Source organism: Anser anser (assembly GCF_964211835.1).
Source record: "Anser anser genome assembly, chromosome: 3".
In the NCBI taxonomy this organism is placed as follows: Eukaryota; Metazoa; Chordata; class Aves; order Anseriformes; family Anatidae; genus Anser; species Anser anser.
Genome location: NC_139722.1, coordinates 57586409 through 57610205, shown reverse-complemented (window position 1 = coordinate 57610205; position 23797 = coordinate 57586409). Strand labels below are relative to the sequence as shown.

General features: G+C 41.1%; 1 protein-coding gene across 9 annotated transcripts in view; it reads right to left on the bottom strand.

The window, feature by feature from the left end:
* NCOA7 (nuclear receptor coactivator 7) overlaps nucleotides 1–23797 on the bottom strand; it is a 94441-nt gene that overhangs the window by 13371 nt on the left and 57273 nt on the right. For 7 of the 9 annotated variants that reach the window (XM_083829001.1, XM_083829000.1, XM_083828999.1 and 4 more), the window contains 7 exons: nucleotides 16988–17067; nucleotides 16010–16117; nucleotides 14582–14683; nucleotides 13407–13532; nucleotides 10812–10996; nucleotides 8306–9372; nucleotides 6561–6729 (listed from right to left, as the gene is read on the bottom strand). In XM_083829001.1, the coding sequence (XP_083685127.1) occupies nucleotides 6561–6729; nucleotides 8306–9372; nucleotides 10812–10996; nucleotides 13407–13532; nucleotides 14582–14683; nucleotides 16010–16117; nucleotides 16988–17067 (1837 nt within the window). The remainder of the gene's footprint in view (nucleotides 1–6560; nucleotides 6730–8305; nucleotides 9373–10811; nucleotides 10997–13406; nucleotides 13533–14581; nucleotides 14684–16009; nucleotides 16118–16987; nucleotides 17068–23797) is intronic. The other 2 variants (XM_083829005.1, XM_083829006.1) reach the window with 2 other exon arrangements.

The following is a 23797-nucleotide window of genomic DNA, read 5'->3' as shown; positions in this document are numbered from 1 at the left end:
CAAAGAAATGTATCCTAGATCTCAGTAGCTGTTCTGGTGATCACAAGCTTACGAGCGTGTCATGTACTAACAAGAAAAACCAATAAAACAAAGTGCTGGGAAAGGCCCAAGATCAGAAACTTGAAGTTAATCACTCCAGAAAGAAATTATTCAAAAGCAAAAGATGATAATGAGAATCATTCAAAAAAATACCTAGGAGATGCAAATCAAAAATGAAAGATGGAATACTGTTTAAAGAAAGAAAAAAAAGGGGGGGGAAAACACCCTTGCTGCAGACAGTTTAGTAGCAAAGTGAAGGTGCTTACAAATATACCCATAGTAATGTACGCACAGGGGGAACAAAAACATAAAACAAGTTTACAGTGAAGGTTATAAATTCAGTAGAAAACTCATCCTGTAAAGAACATAACTTAAAAACCACGACAGTAAAGTCAGAGTTATTATTTTTAAGCACTTTGTGAGCAACCTGAATCCTAAAAATTGTATTTGCCGTGCTCATTAATGAAAGAGCACATTACCAACAGTCATCTGAAAGAGACAAATTACTCAATACATATTTTGATTTTATATTTGAGCAACCACCAAGTGAAATTTCTCAATAACAGTGATGATGAAATACTTTATGTTCCTATAGTAGCTATGAACTATATTAAAGAGTAAAGAGAAGATATCGCTTTTTTTTTTTTTAAAAAAAGAATTTTCCCTATGCATGCAGTCTATGTTTTAAGTTTAAGTTTTAAGAGAGATGGGAATCAAGTCTGGGTAGGTGATGCTGATTTTTGATAAAACTTCAAATACTGGGGCAGCTCTAATAGTTTGGGAGAAAACTAGCGTTGGGTAAACACTGTGCAAGAACAACAGTAATGAAAGAGAGAACTATTGCAACCATAGTGTCCTAATTATAACGGAACAGCTGAAATATCCCTTGATTAAACAGAACAGGAATCTCAAAACTAATTCAAAAACTAATTGTTTAAATGAGTTTTTTTGTTTAAATGTTTTGCTGACAGAGATTTGACATGTAGCAATACCATGTGCTTAGGCTTCCATAAAATATCTGATATGACATCAAATGATGATTTAATCCATAAAAGTAGAACAACACAGGAAATATAAGTTAGTGACTTCAAGTAAATCACAAGTGCTGCTGACAGACAAAGATTTCCAGCAGTGGATGTGTGTTAAGATCACATCTTCATCCCCAGATGAACATCTGAAATCATTATAGGTCAGTGCCTAAATTGTTTTAAAAAATCTCCAGATGTGGAGACTGACGACCTCTGTTATAGGAAGGGCTTTTCCCTTGGGGACAAAGAGGCACACCTCTACCAGAACTTTGTAACACTCAGCAAACTCTTCCTCTGCTTTATTTCTCTCCTGTGCTGATCAGGCAATGCCACAGAGCACCAGAGCCAGCAGTGTAACATGCTTGAGCCGTGGGGAGCTCCCAGGGAGGGACCCCTAATGTGATCTACTTCAGTGCTTCAGTAGCCTCACTATTAGAAGGACCAAAAAAAATAATAAAAATCAGGACCAGCATTTTTATTAATCTGATTTTATATTATTTTCATATAACAGGTAGCTCAGAAATGGCATTTTAGCCATTCTAAATAAATCAAGAAAATTTCTACTCAAAGAGACTTTTCACATCAGAACAGATTGTTTTTCCTGCTGCTGGAATTGCAGTCCAAAACAAAACGAAATTCAATTTGTTTCTTACCAAAAGAAAGTGTAAACAGCTCAATATTCTTCAATCAGAAAAATATTCTCCCTGAAAAAAGTCTGGCAGAAACAATACAATTATTGCTGATAAAATCAGTATAAGACAAAAGCTTGGTGGAATATTTATGCCACTGCACTGTTTAGTAAACTGGGCACAATCAGGTATGTATGTCAGTGCAGCCTAGCACAGGAGGATATATTTAATAACCAAAAGCGGAGGGCATGCTTGCAGGATGGCTGCTTTGTCTTTGGCAGAATGACCCTGGGATAATGGTTCTGAATTTTGGAGCAGGAGCTCTGCATTAACACGCTGATGGCAATACTTTGTGCAGTCCTTGAATGAACAAACAAAGCAAGGTTCTGTGGAAAAGAATGAGATTGTGTTGGTTTGGTATCCGACACTTGGGTGAGAACTGCTGGAATACTCTGCTCACAGTACTCGATTCAGGAGTCCTGCAGGTGTCCTAGCCTAGACAAAGAGCCGCAAAACCAACAGCAAAAAGAATTACATAGTTTACAGGAGCAATACAGGAACTGAATCCTGGTAATAGATACAACCACATCCAGGAACCAGAAGCCAGAAAAAGTAGGTACGCAGAGCGCTGAAAAAGAACATTTTTTAAATGGCGAAGGCAATTATCAATAAAACGTATTAATCAACTTGTCAAGCTACTGTTGATTCCTGAGAGGGAACTGAAAATGGTTTTTCTTCTAAAAGATGTACTTCAATTCAGGACTTTCCAAAGTGACATCATCACCACCATAATACGACTACATCTGACTTCTCTGGGGTAGAGGCAAAGAAGTTTTCCATAAATGAATGATTTCAGGTAATTAACGGGTGAGAAGGGTTGTGTATCCTGATGATACATGTGCAAGGGCTCCAAGTCCACTTGCAGCTCCTGGCCTCAAAACACAGAATGGCTGAGGTTGGAAGGGACCCCTGGAGGCCATCTGTTAGACTCCTGATAAATAAGATATCAAAGTACTACTTTGTAGTAGACTACAAGATATCTAAGAGTACTACTATACTCATACAAGGATAATTCAAAAGGAGTCTAAATCTAAGCTTTATGTTACCTATTCCTCTCCATTAACAAGGGCACAGAAGAGTTACTTCACCATAGGGATCTTTTTAATCATCACCTCTTTATGCAAATCGCTGTGTAAATGCATGGAAAGCATGCAAGTATTGACTGTAGGTAGTTATGCTGTAAGTTCTTCAAGATCTCAACTTCAACCCCATTAAATTGAATGTTTTATGCACTAGATATGAAGAAGAGTCACAACAAAGCAAAATCATGCTCTACCAAAAGAAACAAACTTAAAAAAACAAACACAAAACAAACAAACACCACCAACAAAAAACAACCTTACCCGACTCCCCAAAACCAAACCAAAAATCAATGGGGACGAGGCTAAGACTGAAAAAAGGAAGTAAGGCTCAAACTCTGCTGTTTTCCTCTTTGAGAATCCTACCTGCTCTCACAAAAAGTAACCTCCAAGAAAGTGGATGCCCTCTCAGCAGCATGATTTTAATGCGATGCATTTTAAATCAACACAAAATAAATATATTGATTAACCAAATATGTCTGCTAAATTTATATTATAGATAACCAACAAATTTACTTCTTGACTGAGAAACTTGTCAACACTCAAATGAGGAAATTATTTGCTAGGATGCACGTTTGTAAAGCAAAATTATGCATTAGTATCTCTGTCCCAGCACAAGACATCCTCCTCTGCAACAGCTTGAGGAAGTCTGTGAGTGACATAATTACTCACCTACTGCTACTCAAAATCGACAAAGTTAGAAAAAGTCTACATTCCTTCTCAATATCCTTAAGCACAAAACCACAGAGCGCACACAGACTCACCCTCTGATACTGTAAGCTACACCCATTGCAAGGCTTCTCAGCAAAAGATTCGATCTTTTCATTACTGTCCAAAACCTTGAGTGCCTCTCTGCTCAGACGAACAGTTACCCTGATGAGAAGCTGCCTGAGACTGGGCGATCCTTATATAAGACAACAGCGATGTCCATCTCCCCCATTACGTGCTAAGACGAATGCCTCTGTGATTAAGCAAAGCTACACAGAGCAGCCCCAGAGTCGCTGATTAACTCAGCTGCGCTGCTCGGGGTCATCAGTGTCACTGGGCCACCCACAGCACCCTGTGAAGTCACGTATAGCGAGAGAAGAACTAGAAGAACTTATTAATGCCCTTTATAAAGAAAATCAGCCAGCACTTTTCCCTGTGTAGAGGAAAAAAAAAACTTTTTAAAAGGAGGGTGTCCCTCATCCCCCACTCACTCCCCAACATGCAGCTTTACCGAAGCCTGCAAAGGGCACAAAAGCAGCAGGCTGTTTGCACGTGGAACGGCAGCTCTGCTGGGAGCAGCAGATTACAGGGCTCAGGGTGAAAACAGAGTCATTTTGGCAACTGGTTACCAAAGCTGGTTCAACAGCAAACAGTAATAAGTCACAGAAAAATACAGTTAAATGACCTTACAGCAGCCTTCCAGTGCCTGAAGGAGGCCTACAGGAAAGCTGGGGAGGGGCTCTTTGTCAGGGAGAGTAGGGATAGGACAAGGAGCAATGGCTTTAAACTAAAAGAGGGGAGATTTAGATTGTGCCCATGAGGGTAGTGAGGCCCTGGCCCAGGTTGCCCAGAGAAGCTGTGGATGCCCCATCCCTCGAGGTGTTCAAGGCCAGGCTGGATGGGGCTTTGGGCAACCTGCTCTGGTGGCAGGCGTCCCTGCCCATGGCAGGGGGTTGGAACTGGGTGGGCTTTAAGGTCCCTTCCAACCCAAACCATTCTGTGATTTGGTGATTTAACTTACACAGTGATTATAGACGTGCACATTAATTTCTTCACAATCTCACTTTTTTTGTTTATTGATGGAAACATGAAGATGCTGCACAAGCTACAGTGACAGCAAGTATTTTCTTTACGCTGCTTTATGGCCAATGAGACGAGAGGTATTTTTGATATTTTCCTACATAACTTACTAAATTTAAAGATATTTTGAATGCAGGTTATATTTATTTTGAGATGTTGCATCAAAAATACATTGCAGAGCTATCCCAAATAGCGTATTGTCCGTGACCCTCTCAAGATGCAAAACCAGTGATCACATACCTTGTAATACGAGTACCAAGCAATACCATCAGTGAGCAGGGAACTACACAGTTTGCTTTCAGATATGTCTGAGACTTCAAAGAAAACACCCACTTGTTAGGCAAATACATATCTTGCATTAAAATGGTGGAGTGGGTCTCAAGTTTAATTTTTGCCCCAGGTTCTGTGCAACCTTTTACACACCCCCGTGGTGTTTAAACAGGCGTGTGTGAACATCACCGGAATGACCCAATCTTGCAACATGCACCGCTATTTTGATAAAGATCCAAACAGCAGATGTAACAGCCAAGATTTGCCTTGTCAGCCAGCGTGACCAAACACTGCAATAGCTCACTTCAGAAATTAATTTTACTGTTCTAAAAACTGAAGCATAAACCAATTATCAATGCGTAAGTTTGTGTATTAGTTAGATCCCCCCGCTAAGAATAAATTTTCTGCTTTTACAACAAAAAGTACAGAAGCTACATTCCCACTTTGTTTAACAGATTTAGCTGTTACACAGAACAATGGTCAGAGACAATCTCAATCCCGGTAGCTTTATTCAACACCAGACACGCTATCTCCAAAGCAATAACTGACCTTGCGTTGTGTTGCAGCATCACTCTAACCCCTTGAAGTCTTTACTCATACACCAAACCAGAATTTTCTGAACCCATACTTTTGCAATCCCTGAGAAGCCAAGGACCGGGTTCAGCAGATAACGAGCAAACCAAAAGCTACCTGCAGCTACACTCCCGAGGGCCACATTCCAGCTGGATTAAACCTCTCCCCCTCCTCCCGTGTCAGCAGCTTCCACACTACTGGTCTGCTTAAAACACTCATTTCTAAAATATATGAAATAAACATTAACTTAACACATATACTACAAATTTGAAAATAAATAGTCTGATTATTTTTTTTTAAATATAAAAATGAACTACATCTTAAAGACACACCACTGAAATTTATCACAGATTCAGATTCTTTCTTTCTAGTATCTATTCACAGGAAGTGTGATCACTAATTTCCGTATTTTGGTTCATCAGCAGACATGAGAGTTGCTCTTGCTGCCTTCTAGCAAGAGAAAGACCAAGGATGTGATTCCTCACAGCCAGGGAAAATTCCTGGGTGATTTATGTGGAAAAACCACAGGCCTTACTTTTTTTTTTGTATAGTACTACTCTTTATACATATATACCTAAGGGCACAGACCTTTTAAGTGGATTTTATCACAAAGGGATGCATGGGGTTTTTTGTTTGTTTGTTTTCATGGGCACGAAGTCAGAAAGCCACACCCATTCAGTTAGAAGTGTCTCCCTTTTCCACTTCTTGTCCTTTGCTCATGTGAGGTACCTATTTTTAACACTGGCACCTTCGTGGATTCCTTGGCACTTTTGCAACCGCTCCACCTTTCCCTCACCTCCTACACTATGCCCAAAACCCAGATGATTCCCCAGTGCTTTTATCATGAGCTAGTAACACGTGTATCACCCTTTTCATCTTCCACGTGACACTTACTGCCTTCTTCCTTCCCTCTGGAAAGTATAACTGGACCAGCAACAAACATTCCTTTCTCTCTCTGGCACGCAATAAAAGGGGGGCACCCCTCTCCTCATCTCAGCATCCTTGCTGCATTTGACACCATGGACCACACAGGGGAAAGTCACATTCAACTCTAGAAAGCACTACACATTTACAAATTAAGTGCTGTAGCTTACCTTTCCCGAGGAACAGCAAACCAGTACTCTGGTTGCTTTATCTTTTTACTGTACTGTTGAGACATGGTGGTGCTCTGAGACACAAAGGACTTTCTCATGGGTTTGCCTACTTTAATGCACAGAAACATTGGAGGAGTTTTGCTCTTCTCCTCTTTTGAAGGAAGCATATCTGAACAAGAGACAGGAGAAATGGACTGTTTACAGGACAGCACAACTATGGCAACTGATAAAATATCGGCACAGAAGACTCAATTATCATACACAGAATTAAACCTAATGTCATTAAATAGCGAAACCGGTTTAGCAAATCCTTGCTCGTTCTATATTGTGGCTATTTATTCCCATTTCATCAGGGCTGTATCCCCCTCAGTTGTACAGCAACGTACAGAATAGCACTGCAGCTCACATCAGTATGACAATCATGCTGGGTGCAAACAGCAACATGAAGCAGGCAAGGAAGGGGGCAGCAGAAGAGAAGACCTTGACTACCTCGGTCATCACAGCCAGCTCAACACACCGCACCACAGCAAAGGGTAATGCCACTGCTGTCTCCCCTCCTGCTAGATCCCTCATTCCTACTCCAGTGTTTGAGTGGGTCCAGGAAACTGATCCAGCTAAAGAGCAACCGTGCACGCACACCAAGCCCAATCAGTTCCTCCACTGTGATGGTCAAACAGCCATACCAACACCTTTTGTCTGCACAGGGGGGACAGGGTAAAACATAAGAGTGGTGTAAGTTCTTAAATTGCCAGTTTGACAGAAAAAAATGTTTACTAAACCGTAACCTCAATTGCACTGAAATCGCTGCATAAGTTGTAGGAGTACACATACAGCCGTTTTCTGGTTTTGCTGTTGTTTTCCTATGAGAACAATCATCAAATGCAACTAGCAAGACATAAACCCTTCCAAAAGAAAGGTAAAATTATGTTAAGAAAAAATGTTTTTAAAATGAAGACTTCCACTCTAATTGCCCTCCACCACTTGACGTGGATCGGGGGGATGCCCCTTAGCTCACTAGGCTAACGCTCTGGGATGGACTAGTGCTCACACGTCCCGAGTAACAGTAGAAACAGTAGTATGCGAATGTGCTACCTACAGTGAGATTTCTTTTTCTTATATGCTTTCCAGTAACTTCCTGAATTTTACTTACAAAAAAAAGACTAATCAAAACAAAAGTATCAATAAAAGACTCTACATATCCTCCTATTTATCACTTCTTTAGGCATTTCCATAGCATCGAAGACACCCGAAAGAGACAGCGACAATACTAAAGGACCCACTTCACAGCAAAGCACTGCTATACACACTGTGATGGATTCTATCAGAAATACACTGGCCAACATCACTGAAGAACGAGAAGTTATGAATATGGAGTGACAATTCCTATGCCATGATGCATCCCTGTCAGTATTCCAGCTGGATGACATTTTATTGTCCTTCTTAAAGCCAGTAACCAGCGGTGAGGTTTATATGAGGTAAAGTTTATATAAACAGTGATCACCGAATACGGAAAGAGCGTGCAAGCTACTTATTAAACTAGAAGCTTAGGGAGTTTAAAGTTATGTTTTTTTCTTCTAAATATAAAAAAATATATATTAAATTAAAATATACAAGATTAAAAACAACGAAAAAGACCAGTACTATACATAGAAAGCGGAAATTCAGAGCAGAAGGATATCAATTCAAACGTTACCGTCACAATGCTGTCCAAGTCTCAGAGGAAACAAGGATAACCAGAGACCTACCTTCAATTGGCACTTGAATTTTCTGCAGCAGCCACAGTCTGATCTCTGATTGATTGTCTAACTGTGTTTCTTGACAGGTCTTGTCTACAGCTGGTACTAATGAAGAGTCCACAGACTCTTTCAGATCCTTTTCCTCTGCTGCTGCTGAGCTGATTTCTAATGAAGGTGCTTTCCTCTCAATGCAGCAGGAATCAAGCTCCATACTTTTAACTGTATGGACTTCATTAGCTTGGGACTTTGAACAGCTAAGTGTAAGGTCTATGCCAATTGCTTTATTGTTTTCACCTTTCTGGATTTCAGCCTTGTGTAAGTCTTCAGATGACTGAGACCCATTCCCATCTTTATTGAGGTAAAATTCGATAAGTTTATCTTTCTCTAGCTCTTTCTTAGTGTCCAATGCAGTCTCCACCTTACCTGTCGGGGAACTGACACATTTGTTTACTTCTGGAATAACATCTTGCTTTTCACACAGCTCTAAGTCTAAGTCAGCTTTAGGTTCAACACTGTCCTTTTTTTCCAAGGAATCAACAGTCAAGTGCTCCTGGACTTCTGTAGCGGATTTGGTTACCTGCTGCTTAGTTCTCCCCAACTCCTTGGGGTCAGCCAGCAAGCCTTCCATTACTGAGATTTTCCCGTCCAGCCCTCTATCCACACGAGATGATGTCTTTTCCAGTTCTACGAAATCATCCCCTCCTCTTCCCAAAAGGGAGTTGTCTTTGGTTCTGATGTCTGAAACGTTTTTTTCTCCAGAAGGCTCCTTGGTGCGTGGATCCACAGCAAACTTTTCCAAACGCTCAGTGGCAGTGATATTGTTGGTAAACTCCAGTGACTTTGATTTGATTGAACCTGTACTCTCAGATGACTGAAGAACTTCAAAATCAGCAGACTTTTCCTTATCTGAAGGTTTTATCTGTTTGGCACCTGGCACTGTGGATGAATCCCCGTTCTGTTGCCTCTTTTCCTTGCTAAGGGATTTGAATTTGCTGAAAGGATTGATATCTTTCTCAGAGGAAAGGTCTTCCCATTCTCCTGGCCTGTACAGAGGACAAAGATCCTTTGGTATGTCACTGCCAGGGGAAATGGCGTTTGTACATAGGATGTTAAAAGCAAAATGGAAACAGAAAAAAAATGGAAAAGAAAAATGAATAATATATCAACTTAAAGTCTGAAACTCAACTTAAAATTATTTTCTCCAAAATAAACATACATCAGTGGAAATAAATGACTTTAAAGAAAACAGAGAAAAATGTGGAAAGGATAATACCAAAATAAAATGAGTAAATCACGTTGCAGACTGAGACACAGGTGAAGAAATGGTACAGATGTCATAAGAACGTGCAAGTCATCAGAAGTTCAGTGACCAAAAGAAAACACAGGACATGTATTTAGCCGCTGGAATTTAATTCATATCATATTAATATCGTTACTTCCCACACCTGACAATGTGTCAAGGCTATACTGATTGGTAGTTCAAAGGTTTTTCATGCCTTCCTAGCCAGTAAAAATGCGTTTTTGAGAAGAAAGCAAATCAGAGAGAAGCTGTACCCTGTTTAAACATGTTTACTGCAAAGTGGTAACTGTCAACACATCTTTTTTCCTTTTGCTTTTATCAACACTAAAACCTACTACTTAATGCAGACTTCCACAAAGATTTATTTTTAATGCAAGATAATCATAAAACACTCTTAAAAGGAAAATTCTTAAAAACTTAACAGCACACACCAGCAAACCGCGTAAGCTCTTTCTTACTGCTAAAAAGTCTGAGGTGAATAAGAATGCAAGACTTTCATCACTTAGGAGTTACTAACAAGTTACTAGACACTCTAGTGATGAGCATAACACAAGTATCTAGAAAATTTTTCTTGAAATAAGAAAATGGAGGGAAGTAGATGAGTTACCATCTTGCTTAGAACAAATTAAGCTTACACTACACTTAAACATGGTTACACTACACTTAAATGAAACTAAGCTCTCCCCCACTCCCCAAGACCATTATGTATTACAAATTCTAACTACCAGAGCTTCCCTGGTTCTGAATTGGAAGTATTTCTACAAAATGGTATTTTTGTAAGTCCTGAAGATAGCAGTTAAGGTCTTATCTTCAAAGGCTTTAAATAATACTCTCAGAATGGTCCTCGTAACAACAAATGTGTTCAGAACAAACCGTCTTCACTTCCACTGAAATAACCTTAGAGAACAGATAGTGCAAGAGCCCAACCAAGGCATGCCACCCAATGCTTGTCATTGATATATTTTTTTACTGGTCTCCTTTGCACTGCAATTCCCATATTCATGACCCATTTCTCTCTGCCACTGAATTCCTCTAAGCATTAAGCAAAAGAACAATATAATTCCTTTGAATCATTCTTTAGCTGGCATTTTCATCCCCTGGTTTCTTATATTCTGCTGCATTCTGTGATTAAAGCCCTTTCCCCCCACCTCCCTCTATTTCCATGACCCTTAGGGAAAATATGTAAACGTAAGTTCAGGAAAGAATACTCCTTACGATGGCAATGCATCTTTAATCTTCATGTGAGAGATGTCGTTGTAGAGAGCTATAGAGACAACCTCCTCCATGGGGCAGATTAGCCCATATTCTTCACAGCCATTCTCAATTACCAGAGGATCAGATTTATGTGGGTCAAACATGATGTTATTTGGAGTTACTATCATGACTCCTCCAACTACACCCTGCAACAGAAGAAGGAAGAGTTAACATATCACATGCAATTAACTTATCATAACTCAGTAGCATTTAGGCTACTAGACTAAAAATAAAAAAATAATAAATAAAAAAAATCACCAAACTCTCTCCTGCCTTTTTATATCCCTGTCACGCAATATTTGGTAACAAAACATTTTTTCCAATTGCATCAAGTCAGACATTGTAAGGAGAGTAAAGAAAAAAGATTTCTTAGTGACATCCAAGTTTCTGGCTACTAAGGAGGAACATCTGAACTACCCAACTTTCAGTGTTAGCTGCTACAAGCTAGAGCTAGAGACTGATAATCAACCTCAGACAAAACAGGGTAGTGGATTTAAAAAATAAACAAGCAAATTTATCCTAGATACAGCCACCCTCACACAATATACGAATTTATAGGCAACTAGCACACCTGAAGGTAGTCTTCGTCATGGAAATGTCAAGGTTACCATGCTAAGCTAAATTCCAAATCCCCTTGATTTGGAATTCCAAGTGGTACATGCAAAAAGCTTCTATACACAGTACCTAATATGAAGCAGTTTCTTTCCTGGTACCTCTGATTCAAGCATATTTTGCACAGCTGTAGAAGATGCATTTAATTCACAAAAACATGATCTAGCCATTTATTCAATAAAAGACTGCATCAGCCACCATTCAACCTGTGACATCTCACCATATTTCAAGGTTTACAAAGGAGATTTCTAATGTCTTGGTCCTGCACCCTCTCTTCCAGACAAACTGCAAACTTCACCAGACCAACTCTTTTTGTGCTGTGCACAAATCATCACATATGACAAACAGGAACCACAGTTTAACAGGAATGACCAACACTGTGGATAATATCAATTATTCAAGGTCATCTGCAAAGCAGGCCAGGAAAGACTAACAAATAGGCAGGTAAAGAACCACAATTTGTGTTTGTTTGTTTGGTGTGTGTGTGTTTTGTTTTTGTTTTGTTTTGTTTTTAACTGGGGAGACAAAGCTGATGGCTTGGCACTGGCAAATGAGTGCATGTGTGCCTGCTCCCTTGTAAAGCAAGTTCTGTAAGTCTCTCCCATATGCTTCTCCTGTATGACAAGTACACAGAGTACACACATTTGTCTTTGGATGAAAGAATCAAAATCAAGTGCAGAAGCTTCTTCCCCAGCTATGTACTCTATCTATCCAGATGAGCAACACATCAGTAGGCTGTACTTCCCCCCACTCACTTCAGGAAGCAAGGCAACAAGGGATTCTAGTTACACTGACAAAGATGGTGTCCCACATTCCACTGCTTTGACTGCAAACAAATTACTTTTTCAGCCCTGGAGCAAAAAAGAAAAAAAAAAAAGGGAAAAAAAGGCAATCTGCATCCTCTACACCTAGCAAGCAGCATATAACAAAGCAATAGTATTGCCCTAATCTACATGCAGACATCAAGTAGCCCTCCATTACTTCCTACAGAATAAGAGTCTATGGAAATTGCAAAGCAGTTCAATGCCGTCCTCATCCACTCCATGGAAAAATAAACCAAAAAACTCTAAACACATCCATCTTACGGAATTCACAGGATTAAGGTGGAAAAAATATCTTTAAACCACAGTGGTTAGTATGACCAGTATTATAAATTCCAGAGAACTTAAAAGCCCAAACATGCAGACATCTAAGAACAGAGTCAACAAGAGATGTGTTAAAGAGCAGATATATGAAAGCAGACAGTTCAAGAACAAAGTATTGCAACCTTGAGAAGAGAATAGGGTCAGGATACTGCATAAGCGTTGTGCCTTCACTTCTAAAACTGCTGCTGTAAAATTTAGGTTTGCATTCCTAATGGGAACATGTATGTCACAAGAATGCTTCTAGGGAAAAGAAAGAAAAGGTCTCCTCATGCAGTATTTATCTTTTTATTAGAGTTTGTGTGACATTCATTACCAAATGCAGAACTAATACGAACATATTTGGAAACAATCTGGAGAGTTAAATGAGTTAAATTTTAGCTTAAAGTCATAAATGAAATAGATAGGCATGTGTTCATCTTATAAAGCTGTTGCACAACTTGATGTAACTGGACAACTAATCCTGAATTGTCTGAACTCTGAAGTGCAGTTTTCTGTGTCAAACAAACTCTGAAGCAGATATTTCTGGTTAAGTCATGGTAAGGGAATGAAGGTGGTTAGAAGAGCTGTTCCTCCATAAAGCAGTTATTATAATATTAAAAAAATACTAAAGAACAAAATCATACTGCATATCACTGTGGCAGCAATAAACATAGCAGTGACAGATAAAGCCACAACATTTATGTTCTTTACAAACATGGAGTATGTCTGGCTCCCACAGTGCTCATTTCTCACACTATCTGCACAGATTTCGCGTTTAAAGAATCTTAGACAATGCCGAAAAAGCCCAAGTTCTACCTACCTTACCATCTGTGAAGTAACGACAATTCATTTTTAAAAATTTGACAACCACAGGCTCATCCTCTTCTGAGGTGGAAGACAGGACCCTCTCAACTGGTTTGAAGGCCTTTCTTGCCAAATCAGCATCCTTAAAAAAGAAAAAGCTCAGTGCAAAGCAACAGGACCAGAACAATCTACTTCTAGATTTTGGGCAACTAAAAAAGCAAGTTTAAGCAAAAAAGAAGGTAGTTGGTTAAGGAAGAAAAATGATGGTCATGAATGTGTAGGTACGTATGTACATTTAATGCAGTATGCTCTAAGGAAGAAACATCTTGTAACATTACAAAAAATCCCTCCCTACAAATAACAGGCAAGAAATCCAGAAACGTCAAGCTCTGAATACAGTTCACAGTATTTCAGTGAGGTAGTCTCATTAAGAGAGGGCCAGTCCTGCCGCCCCATCCACACACAGTGCAGCCTCGCTGGCACTGGTGTTGATTCCCATGCAGGTGGCCCAGAGGGGTAGGACTAAGGTTAAATCCAATAATTCACTCCAGGCTTCCCTACATTTTCTCTCTTAATTGGTTATGGATTTGAAACATCTAATTGCTTTGATACCAGCAGACGGACAGCTAAACTCCCTGAAAATGCTACCTACAACCACCCTTCTGAGTAAAATGAAAGTTGAACTATGCCATTGTGCTTCACAAAGATTAAATCCAGCAGTCCTGAGTACAACCATAGTACACTTGCTAGAAAAATACTGGCTGCTCAGACAAACTAATATTCCCATACGGAATCCCCACACCGGATCAAGGCTGCAGAGCAGCAGAGAAAGACTGCACAAAAGCATAGAAATCTCCAGGGTGAAACAGTAAATACTTCTTCAGTTCTAACTTTCTATTCTTTAGAAACCATACACTACACTATTTCCAATTGCTCTGATATACTCTGGGTCCAACTGATCTTTTATGGGGTTTCTCTGCTCAGACAGAACCCTTAATTTGGATTATTTTAAGTGGTGGCAAAATTTGTAGTACAGCAAATTAAAAGTAATGTTACTCAACATTAACAACACTATACATGAGGCCTGAATTGTAACTTCAAAACCGAGCTATTTACACAGGCCTGAATCTCAGCTTCAGCATCAGAAATTGTTTTGTGAGCACAAGATCAGTGAAACAATGTTTGACTTACAGGGAGTTTATCGTATTCAGCATCCGATGATGAAGGAGAAACAGGAGCACCAGGACTGAAAGAAGACAGCCTGGCAGCACTTGTTTCTGGCACAAAGAGAATCTAAATAGAAAAACACGTAAAAACATTAGGAAAAAGTTTTTTAAAAGTTATTTGCTACAAATACTACTTTCTACTAGGAAGACAAACCAATATTGATTGCTTATGATTACAATGCAGTCCTTAACTACTACTTATTCTAGAATCCTTCTTCATTAATGGTGATGGTGGGGTATGTGCAGGTCTAATTATAGGATCTAGTCCTACGTTTTGTTTTGCAGAACAGGCAAGAAAATAACATATTTTCCACACAAAGAGACATCCTCCCATCCACCCCGAAGTTGCAATACCAATTTCTCTTGCAACTACCACAGCTACAAAAACTAGTAACTGTGAAATTACTATTAGCAATTAACTTATAATGGCAAACTCTGACCTTCTCTTTGGGCTATTGTGGAAGATTTGGGATTTTTAGTGCTAGAAATACATAACACTTCACTCTAGGTTGCCTGTTTCAGAAAACATACTTGTACCTCCAAATTTAAGAACATATCCTTTATATGACCCAGCATTTTAGCAACATGCACTGCATTTAAAAGGGGTAAAAAGCTTTACACTAGCACAAGTGTATGTAAAAATGTAATCCTTTGAATTTCTACATTCTCTCACAGTTTGAGAATTGCAGTACGGCTTTTGTCCTCCACCCCAAATAAAAACACATTCATTTGTTGCAAGTGTCAGAGCAAAGGAAGATATTTCTAAAACTAAAAAAAACCTGAAGTTTAGTTTTAAAATAAACATGCTGAGAAATGTAAAGCAATTTAGCTTATCCCAGCTTTTGTCTGCTTGGTAAGGCTATCTCTGTGCCTCCGTTTTCCTACGTGCAAAGCAGGACACTTCAGTCTCTTCATGTCTGTAAAGCAGGAATAGAGATCTGCCCTTCATGAACCAGGTGTCAGCCTTCATATTTCCATCTCCATTATGTGACTCTCCCAAAAACATTCTCCAAAACTGACTCATCTCCAAAATAATGGCAAAGAGCCATTTCAATTACTGTATCTAACTCTCTAATTCTTTAATATATTATAGATAAAATTCACGTAGGTTTTCCAAGAATTTTACTCTCTTACATCAGCTCCATTCCCCTCTTGAGCTTCAGAGCTCAAGCTTTATTGACAGCAAATAAATAACAGAAGTCAGACACGGCAATTACAAAACTGCCCCCCACGCACCTCCATGTAATGATCTCTTAAATTGACCTTTGAGGGGTTTTAAATTACCATCCATTATCCTTGCATCCACGTACCCAAAAGATATGTGAAAGCAGTAAAAAGCCTCTAAATACATAGCAAATAATCAGGTTTCAGGAATAGAATACAAAAGATTTACCTGGCCTGGAACAATTGTCTGCGTGAAAAGCTTATTGAGTTCCACAAGCTTGTTTGGGGTGATGTTAAATTTTAATGCTATGCTGTTTATGGTGTCCTGATTTCCAGCCTGAAGAAAGATTCGAAGCTTAAAATATTGTGGTGATCACATACAGCATAACAGCTGAACTATAACCATCTAGCAGACTGTTTGCAGGGAATAGATTTGATGATCCAACACACCCCCTGTTTAACAGCTTATGCGATAAGCCAATGTCAATACAAAGAAAAAAAATATTCTCTCACACTATTCAGTAGATAAAATGGTAGATGTGTTACAGATATCCCTCTCATTTTGTCACAAACTTTAAAGCAGCAGCACCTTATTCATATGTGGTATGGCAAGTGGGGAAAAGGGACACACACTGGAAAGTTCATTATCCCTTCAGCAGTCCCATTAAGTCAGACACTTGTTCTGTTCCCAGCTAGAATACTGGCCTTCTACAGTCACATTGGGTGTGGGAGGGTTGGGCGCAACTTCTGTTCAGGGACCCTGGATGACACACAGGGACCTTCTGTACAGAGCCAGTCCTCTGAGCTGTAGTGGCAGCAGTATGTTTTCTTAGTGCTCCAGATTAGAGAAAGGTCACACAGTCATCTCAAGACCAAGCAGAGGCTTGCAATCCCTGAGAAAAACTGTGGAAGTATTTTTCAGAATAACAAAACTGATTATTCTATTAAAGGGTCATATTGCAGAAGTAAAAAACAGGACTGGCAGCTGTGAGGGAGAGGCAGAGCACCTGGGCTGAACAGCAGCTCTGGATGTGAGCCCGGCTCTCCCCACACAACAGTAATTGGAACAAATCCTCCTGACATACACGCAAACATTATCAGTTAGCATTCATTCCCTGCTTTCTGTTTTGTGTCACTGGCTCACTGTCAACCTCAACAACTCCACTTTTAAAAAGCAGAAGTGAACAAACCACACAGTAATACTTACAGTATACTCCACTGTACCAAGGGGTTTCTGAGAAACCATCTTCTTTTCTTTCTTTTCATTGGTTTTGTTTTGATTGTCATCTAAAGAGGAAAAAGCAGAGACTGTCATTGGCTTTTGTGTATCATTTGTTATCAACATGTTTCATTATCAACGTGTTTCCGAATAGACTCAAAAGAAGCGTAAACTGAAGCTACCAATGGGAACAAGACACCGAAATAGCTATTAACTACTAGGCATTGCAAGGCAGGCACCACTTCAAGTACAGCAGGTTTAGTAATCCCTCAGGAACGCTGGAAGAATAATGTACATGATACCGTATCAATATGGAGCCGCTCCCATGCTTTTCTCCATGATTACTACACAGCTCAGCTGCTGGATATAAGCACTTTGTGTGACAAGCTGCTATCAAGGCTGAGATAGAAACCAGCCTCCGAATATATGCACTGGTACTGCATTGTTATGACCATGGCAAATACTGGTTCAACACCATTTCATCACTAGTACTTCATACTTAAATGCTATTTTAGACTCTGAAGCTTGAAGTACACCAACAGTCCTGCACAACAAGTGTGCACACAGCAGTACAAAACAGCATAAGCACAAAGCTCGTTCAGAAGACATTTTCCACCAGCATGACAAATGGGCTGCACCTGCCCAAGCACCAGAGAGGCCCACGCAGCACCAGCAGGGCAGCTCCTCTTCACCCTTACCCCGGCAGAGGGGCAGCAAAGCCAAGGATGAGGGAAGCCAGAGGGGCAGCAAAGCCGGGGACGAGGGAAGCCGCCCGCTGCCCACCCATCCCGCTGCCTGCGGCCGCCCCCAGCCCCACAGGCTCTCCCCACACCCAGGCCCACACCCGCCTACCTGCTGGTGGTGGGGGCGAGGGCGGCGGGCAGCCCCAGCTCCAGGAGCGGGGCCGGGATGCGGAGAGGCCGTGCATGGCTGCCCTGTGCCCCAGGGCCCGAGCACGGGTGGGAGAGGCGAGAAGGCAGGGCCGGGCCCAGCACACCCGGCGGTGGGGCCGAGGAGACGCTGCCCCCCGGGGGGGCTGCCAGGGAAGGGAGGCCGGGGAGCGGCGAGGCGCCTGGCTCGCGTTCAGGCTGCGCCGCAACCTTTGCTATTTCCACAGAGCGAGAGGCAGATAGTAAAAAGGAGGGTGAGGACTCGTATACCGACTGTAATGTACACAAAAAGAAAGGAGGGGCCCACAAGTGTGTCACTCCTGGCCCTTCTGCCCGCTGGTTTCCACAGTGACACTAATGCCGGGGACTGACCCAGCGCTTCCCGAGGACTGAATCCACACGCACCGGGACCCTCTCCGTCAGCCACCAGAGGCCAACACGAGCACCTCATGGCATGCCCAGCTGACACACGTGGGCAGAGAGCATTTTGGAGCAGAACATCCCTCAGTTATCTCAGCAATTTCATCTCCGAGACTGGAGACCCACAGCGAAACTTTCAGAATTAGCACTCTCGCTGCCTTTTTCTGTCCATTTGCATTTTTCATCGCTGCCAGTCTTACTCAGATCAAAGTCAATGGTGATGGATGGAAGAAAGAGGGTAGTGACAGCAGTTAGCAGTGCACAGTACTAAGCCATCAGAAACAGTGCCAATGATGGACAGAAGTGGCAAACAGTGGATATTTCCCATAGCCATTAATTACAGCTGCCAATATGGCACAATCTTGTTTGAAGAAATTCCCCCAACTAACAGTAAGTTAGATCACACCCTTTTCTGTTACTCAGGAGACACCACTTCAATTACTTCAGGATAATTAAAATTACATAACACAAACGTGAAGGCAAACTATATAAGCTGCCTGTGACCTATCAGTACAGGCAAGGAAAGGTTTACAGGTAAACTAGATCTTCTGTTAAGTTATTTGGTATAGCTGGAAAAGTAGACAAATTTTCAAATACATGAAGTCTTTCTTAGCTTGAAATAGCACACATTTATTAAGAACAATTATGACATAATAACAGGACATGCATCAGTAAGACCATAGGGGGAAAAATAAAGCAGTCCAGATAGATGTAGGAAGGGAGGGAGAATTTATACCTGTTGAATATGAAGTTAAATTTGTATGTGAATGAGAAGAACAACAATACACAGTAGCAGCAGTTTCCCTGTGGAGCTTGTGCTACATACTATTAGCTAACCAGTTTTAGTTCCAAGACTTTGTCTTTGGATGGTGAGAGAGGTGACGGAGAACTGACTGTGTCAGCAACCTCTCTGTGGCACAAGGGGACCACAAAACACTATGCCAACACACTTAACTTTCTACTCTACAGCTTCATGCCGAGGTTCATGCTACCGAGAGACATGCTTTGTCTCAAAAGTAGTAGTAAAGCTGCTCCTTTCCACCCTTCCCCTCTCCTGAAAAGATCCCTCATGTACCTCGAACGCCTGAAGGCAGGATGCCTGCAGCTGCTGGTCTCTCACGATACTCCCTACAGACTCTACCTGCACAGGCTAAAAGAAGCCATCAGTCTGCGTATCCACCTGCCTTTCAAAACCAAAATCTGAAACTTCTTGTTCAGATTTTATATTTTTATTTTAAAAATGTCCTACAACAAGGATTCCAGATATCGTTCTTACACTAGCCCTAACCACTTGACAGACTTTGCCGATTCCAAAACACATCATATAATTGTCAACAATGAAAAGTCTTCAATAGTCTGTGGTTTTGATTTTGCATCTAAAGCTTTGAAGCGATAAATAAATATCAGCCCTTCAGAAGAAATCATTCCAATGAATCCATTAAATCTGACAGGTACTGCTCACTCCACTTATTATACACATAACTGGGCCAAGGTGACAATCTATACTCTGCAATGAATCTATATAACAATATAACAGGGTGGTAGGGGGGAACACGACTGGCAAAGAAAGCAGAACAATACAATATTTTCCCAGTGCTCTTATCCTCTCCCATTTCATCTTCAGGAAGCCAAATGTTTTCTGACATTATCTGAAGGCAATAGTCCCACAGGCATCCACAGCACACGAAGGCACGATAGAAGCTAGTCAGGCTGATCCTCAGTAACCACATTTCTTTCAGCCAGAACTGGATGGAAGAGATGCACCTCTTCACAGGCATTAAAATAAAAGCCACTGGCTACTTTTTGAACTTGGAAGTTTGCTTAGTGGTGAAGTGACTCAGTTCTGCCTCCCAAGTTTTCCTGCACTGCACGTACACTGAACGCGGCATCGTACAAATGTGAGCGCTGACTGCGTGTTAATGCAAATGGAATCACACTGCACTTGAAGGAAAAGGGTGGAGTGGGTGGACTGTACCTCTCTGCCATTTCAGGAAACTTGTAAAATAGGAACTGTGTAAAAATAGTAAAACTAATGAGCAATGGGAAAAGGAATGCTGAGTGAGAACAAGCAAGAAAATACAGGACTATTAAAACTGACAGGTTTAAAATGGAAATTTTCTGCCCTTGATATATTTATACCTAGTTCGTTTTCCTAGCAGACTGTTCATACTTAATTTTGCAATTCTGTGGGAAACATTGCAAAAAAGCAATAATTCAGAAAGCAACTCTTGAAGGGGTAAGACAAAGAGGTCAGTTTACCATCCAGAAGACCTTGACACATGATAGGAGAATTACACCTCTGCAACTATGTAAATAGCTGTACAAATAGATAGAATAGGTCAAGCAGCATCAACAGAATCCTGGGCTGCTCACACTGGTGTATGACGTGCCAGTGCAAGACGATACCGTCACTACCACCGTTACAGACTAACCTGCTACCGGCTGAAATCAGCATGAGGCTTTTTAGTACCAGCAATGAGAGCTGAACTGGCCTGACAGTTCAGCTGATGACCAGTAATGCTGTCAGGAATGCAGAAGTAAACAAGGGGTTGAAGGACTGATCGCTTCCCACACCAGGTAAATAAACTCAGTAGCCTAACAGAACAGAGGCAATAGCATAGTTAGACCAAAAGTCCATTTTACTCATTAATCTGTGTCTTAACAAACACTTAGGCAGCATGCAAACAGAACAGTCTTCTCCCTGATCAGCCCCCAGAGTGCCTAGATGTAATGGATTTCCCCAGGTAGAAGACAGCAGAAGCCACTAGACAGTGGCCCAGTCCCTTTGCACTCCCAAGACCCCCACACTAGTCCTATGACAGCAAACCCCACAAAAACATTATGCACTACATAAATCAGTGCCTCCATTCTTCTACTTAAAGTTTAAAACTTGGTTAAGTTCACCGAGCATCCTATTTAATATCATCTTGAGGATAAACAACTAAATAATCCTTATTCACCTTCTGCATACCATGTGTGTCGTCACAGATTTCTCTACATCTTCCCTCAGTCATATCTTTTTTCAGGTCGACTAATACTAGCTCATTTCAAGCTCTTTCCTATTTCTCTCATCACACAGGCTGCACTTCTCTTTACTACTTCTTTTTCTAATATGGTCTTTTTGAGATAGAGCAAGGAAAACCACATGCTGTTTTCAAGATGCAAAGGAGCTATTAATTGATACAATAACACAATGAGGGTTTCCTTAGAACTAACTGTAAGATACTAGTCGTATTTCTTCCACATCACTGAGTACTTTGCTGCTGTTTCGGGACACTCCAGACTGACATCTCTAAGACAGATTTGCTAGAAGAAATAAAACTGTATTAGTTACGGCCTAACCAAGACCAGAATCAAGGAGTGAAAATCTGAAGGTAGCTCACAAGAATCTAAAAGGCAATGCATTCAGAGGAGGACAGTTATCACTTGGAGCAACCTAATCAGAGTGCTGATAAGAAATTACGCAGACAAGGCTTCCTGAGGGTAGCTCCCTTATCAGTGAACGAGGCCCAATACCAGCTATCTTGACAGAGATGTAGCACAATAAGTATCACTTAAGTCATTATAGATAGACTTCGAGAATACGAAAGCCCTCCTCGAGCTGAGCGAGGAAGAAGGAAAAAGATGAATCAGTTTATCTGAACAATTTTTTCCATCTCTGCTTTCTAGACTGACGTTTTAATAACTTTCAGAAATGCTGTATACACAGAGCAGTTGAGTAGAAGATGATTTAATTTTGCCTCTACAAGCACTTTTTCTGGCTTGTGGCAGGCAAAGGCAGCAAGGTAGATGGAAACATTCTCAGCTCGGATTTGGGTAGTGGACTGCGACCATGCTACGTGAGGAGAATTTAAAAGACGACACACCGATGACCCCCCACACACCATCTTTGGTGTCTGTTCTTCAGTTCTGCTTCCCACTTCTCCAACACCCTCCTGCCAAGCCCTTACCTTTACTTCTATTTTTCCTCGACTGAATCATTTCATCATTTAGCTTCCTTTTCTTCTGAAATCACTGAAACAACAAGTCAGCTGTCACCCTCCATGAGCTCATGTGTGCTTATCAGTTAGTGAAACTTCTGCCATAGGGGAATAGTAACTCCCAGACCAATAACAAATCCTGCCACATCAATTCTGAAATATCTACAGCCTGAACGATTTTTCTCTGCTTTCATTAACAATTGATCGTGGTTGTGCACTAGCTGCTTTCCAGGCATGTCTTTTAAAGGAATGAAGAGATCACCTGGAAATACATGGCCCCAAAACAAAGTCACAACACTTCCAAGAGCTGATATAACAAAGGTATTAACTCCTTCTGCAATAAATGGAGGTGGTATTTTAAGGCCCATTTAAACAAGAATTTGGACATGAGACTCATGCAATATTCATATACTGCAGCTTCTACATGGAAAACTGAAAATATTTTCAAGGAACTTAAACTCCTCTTCTATCCAGTCATCGACTCCTTCCTTCACAAACTGAGTCTTTAGGTGCTCTGGTTTAATCTGCAGAGGCACAAAGCAATGCTGTATGTTACATTTTCAACAGGTTATTACAATGCAAACACACTGTGCTAAAATGCAAAGCAAAAGGAGATACGGCGCAGGGCAGCGTCATTGTTGCTCTTTTGCTGGCACATGCACATCAGGCAGGATGGATGGGGACACAGCAGGAGACACAAACCCTACAAAGAAAGTGTGAGGGGCACAAAAGGCTCCCCCAGCATGCCAAGCGCCCAGCAACTAAGCGGCTCTGATGGTTAAGATGGCAAGATGTGCACCGCAGCACTCAAAGTTTCCTTTACTAGCATCTGTTAGAAAAGTGAGAGGAGGAGCAAAGATCTAGTTAAAAAGGTCACTGAATTTTAGGTAGAGGGAAAAAAACAAAAAGACTATTTCAGAGGGATGCAGTTCATGTAGTGCAACTGCCAAGAGAATTATTTAGCACATTGCCATAAAGAAACATCGAGATGCAGCCAGCAGTCCGGTGCTTCAGCTTTAAACCTCACCTAGAAAACAGCAGGGCAGTAGCTGAAATGTCCTGAGCCTGAAAAACATGTCAGAGGGCTGACTAGAAGAGTCTTTATATTGAACATTATAGTCAGAAGGAAAGCTTAAAGGAGAGGATGTGCAGTGGCACGAGCAGCAAGGACGTGCAGAGGATGTCCACCAAAGGCAGGGGTGGTGGAGGGCTGCTGGTGTGCTGGGTGCGGGCTGAAGATACAGGAAGGGTTCAGATCAGATAATGTCGTATCAGACAAAAAAAACTTCTGCAGGTAGAGACCACTACTGAGAAATAGGTCGTGGCAGATGCTGGTGGGCAGGGCAGCTTCTGCCCGCAGCTCCTGTGAAACTTCTCCAAGAGCAAGGCAGATGGGTGACTACCAGGGAGTGCTCTCCCACCTTCTTCCAGGTGCAAAGCAGCCCGTTTGCAATGGGAATATTTGGAGTCACAGGGAAGAAGGGAGAGAACATGAGAAAAGGGAGGGG